Raw genomic sequence first — 1627 nt, forward strand, 5'->3', positions numbered from 1 at the left:
ACCAGTGTAGCGTTCACCCTGAACCACAGAATTCTACACTGTGATAAACAGAATTGTAGAATTCTGTGCCGTGAACAAACGTTCCATTAATACTGTTAGCCTAAAAGCGTGCATTTTTGTCTGTGGGCAGTGGAGAGAGAGAAAGAGAGAGAGGAGAAGCGCGAGAACTTCCGGCCAAAACAAAATGGCGACCCGCGTAGTTCAGCTCGATTCGAAAAGTTAATTAGCCGTAGCATCTTTGTAGATGGTCAAATTAGCTTACTTTTGTGCTATAACGTAATTTTTTCTTGGCTTTTATCAATTTGATCATCCACACCGATAGACAGTATTCTGAAATGAGGAAAAACAGGTCTTGTTTCACACCGGGTGAGAATAGCCAAGGCTGTCAAGTCTCACCCGGGGTGAGACGTACATCGTATGACGTATTTCTATTCTCACCCCGGGTGAGGATAGCCACTTTCTATTCAAATATAATATGCAAAATATAGGCCGTAACCTGGTTCACCATGCTTAGGTAGCTGAGATGGCACAAAGCTACTCTAAGTCAAATCTAAGTGATGTGTAGGGTAAGAGGCTAAAAGACTAGGCTAATAGGTGATCTTATACTTTAGCACATTAAATTCTTCAATTGAAGACTTCCGAAACGAGCGACCACTATTAGATCTGTATCTAAATTCTATATATCATCAAGATTATACTCAATGGCTTCCAAAATCATGATGGAAGACCAAAAACCACTGTTACACGATCTGTTCATGACAAAATTACGGTAGTTTGCGCATTTTTAGGCCCAGTTCAAAGTTTTGAAGGTCTGAGTCGGGGATTAGAATCTAGAATCTAGATCTAGATGGGAATTTAACGTGCTAAAGTATAAGATCACCGGCTAATAGGCCTAGCCTAGACTAAGGCGTCTAAAGTCTAAGGAGGCTTTTGTAACTTATTGTAAGTGTAAGTGTAGATCTAAGCCTTGTTTGTAGGAGGCACTGTAAGTCAAAACTCTGCTGCATGATGGTTTCCATATCATTCAGAAGTCTAGATTCGAGATCTAATTAATGAACAAGGTGGCTGGAAAAATTATATCTCCAAAGGCTCTGATAAAAAGCAACAATTAAAACAAAAACAACTGGGTGCTTATTTCACTCTATGGTTAGATCTATGGCAAGAGAGGGGATCAAAGCGGATATGGAGGCGAATGGTCACTTTTTCTAGGACTTTCTATTGGAAACTGAAAGTTCAAACTGAAAACATGAGGTGAGAGGAAATATCTAACTATTACAGCGGAACTCAGAAGAGTATTTAACTATACGTTTGGTCCATAGGAACTTACTGCTCCTCTTCCATATCTGGATCGACCTCAGCATCGTCAGCTTCCATGTTTTGAGGAGGCTCTTCGTTCATTATTTCGCAGTCCGACATCTTGCCTTTTGTTGAGCAACCACACATCTCGTGTAAAGTCTCGAGATTCCCCGACCAGGACGAGACTGGCTCACAGATGGCGACAACTTTCATCAACTCAGGTTGAAGAACACATATTCTTATGACGTCATAAAACAGTATTTTATTTGTCTCTATCTGTGTCATGCGTGCGCGCCCGCCGTGTGTGTGTGTGTGTGTGTGTGTGTGTGTG

General features: G+C 41.2%; 1 protein-coding gene across 1 annotated transcript in view; it reads right to left on the minus strand.

Annotated features, from left to right (window-relative positions):
• The window catches only part of LOC101850959 (dnaJ homolog subfamily C member 7), a gene marked incomplete in the record, with an annotated part of 26387 nt that extends 24920 nt beyond the window's left edge, over positions 1–1467 (minus strand). The window contains 1 exon segment of the mRNA XM_013083398.2: positions 1328–1467. Within this exon segment, the coding sequence (XP_012938852.1) occupies positions 1328–1443 (116 nt within the window).
• Between the last annotated feature and the right edge of the window lie 160 nt (positions 1468–1627).

This window comes from Aplysia californica, unplaced genomic scaffold (genome assembly GCF_000002075.1).
Source record: "Aplysia californica isolate F4 #8 unplaced genomic scaffold, AplCal3.0 scaffold00229, whole genome shotgun sequence".
Classification (NCBI taxonomy): Eukaryota; Metazoa; Mollusca; class Gastropoda; order Aplysiida; family Aplysiidae; genus Aplysia; species Aplysia californica.